We start from the raw sequence: 1,303 nt of genomic DNA on the forward strand, positions 1-1,303 counted from the left end.
CAAGCCACTCCAAACTCTGTACCAACTGTACCACAGTTGCCCAGCTCTGATGCTTTTGCTGCTGTGGCTCAACTTTTTCAGACAACTCAAGGCCAACAGGTAAAATGTTTGTTCTATGATTAAATTGTTTGCTGGGTTAGGTACTCTTGTAAATTCTTTTTTTCTATTCCTCATTAATGAACACATTCAGGGGAGAAAACATCTACTTTTCAACCAGAAAAGCCTCCATGAGGGAGATAATGACATAGGAGTAATAGGGAAAATGCAAAAGTGAAAAACAAGGGAATAGTACACTTAGAAATAGCAGTACCTCTTTAAAGAGAACTTCTAAGTGGCTGATGTTGCTAACAATTCTAGCATTTCTGATTGATTTCAAAATTATTTGGATTAGAGAGAACTTTTCCATTTTTCTAGAAAACTTAACATTTACCTTCCTCACAATTTAGTGTATTTTCTCTTCTCATGAACCATCATTTTATATCATTTAATTTGTCAGCATACGTTTTTAACCTTACGTGACATATATTCATAACAACAAACTTAACCATGAGTTACAGGAGGGTTTTTTTCCCCATTTACTCTGCCTATACTATTTTGAGTCACCTTTTAAGATTTTTTTTTTTAACTAAATTAACTTTTGATGCTATGATTATACTTTGTTGTGTGGTTTATCAGTCTTCCCTTTCTCTAAGCTTCAGCAGATCCTTCAGACTTTTCAGCAGCCTCCAAAACCACAATCTCCTGCCCTTGACAATGCTGTGATGGCTCAGGTTCAGGCTATCACAGCTCAGTTAAAGACAACCCCTACACAACCACCTGAGCAAAAAACTGCTTTCCCCCCACCTGAACAAAAGACTACATTTGACAAGGTATGCTTCTCTTACATTTAACTTGCCCCACCATTTTTATTGCTCAACATGTTTTGTGGAAGTTATCCCTTCTATATTTTTTTTATGAATTGTTTTGTGATTTGAACTACTTTATCCCTCAACATCAACATACTAATTATTTTTCTTGGTTTTAAATGTAATACATACTCAATTTTCAGGGAGTAAAAAGAAGAAAATTCATTACCTCCATACTTGGAAATTACTATAGTAACTTTGCTGTATATCTTTTCAGAATTAATTTCCTATATTCATGTGCTTTTCTATACCTGCTTGTTTGGGTCTGAATGTGCTTGTCTCTTTTTTTACTGTTGTTAAAGTTTAGTGAATTTAGATCTACATTTATACTGAATGCATATAATCTATAGTATTCCAATGAATGTACTACACTTTAGCCATTCCACTACTGATAAGTC

At 34.2% G+C, this 1,303-nt stretch overlaps 1 protein-coding gene across 1 annotated transcript in view; it reads left to right on the top strand.

The window, feature by feature from the left end:
• SCAF4 (SR-related CTD associated factor 4) overlaps positions 1–1,303 on the top strand; it is a 62,695-nt gene that overhangs the window by 27,785 nt on the left and 33,607 nt on the right. The window contains exons 5-6 of the mRNA XM_012809673.2: positions 1–99; positions 693–869. Of these exons, the coding sequence (XP_012665127.1) occupies positions 1–99; positions 693–869 (276 nt within the window). The remainder of the gene's footprint in view (positions 100–692; positions 870–1,303) is intronic.

The sequence above is a fragment of the Otolemur garnettii genome, unplaced genomic scaffold (genome assembly GCF_000181295.1).
Source record: "Otolemur garnettii isolate 467f Iridium unplaced genomic scaffold, OtoGar3 scaffold00111, whole genome shotgun sequence".
In the NCBI taxonomy this organism is placed as follows: domain Eukaryota; kingdom Metazoa; phylum Chordata; class Mammalia; order Primates; family Galagidae; genus Otolemur; species Otolemur garnettii.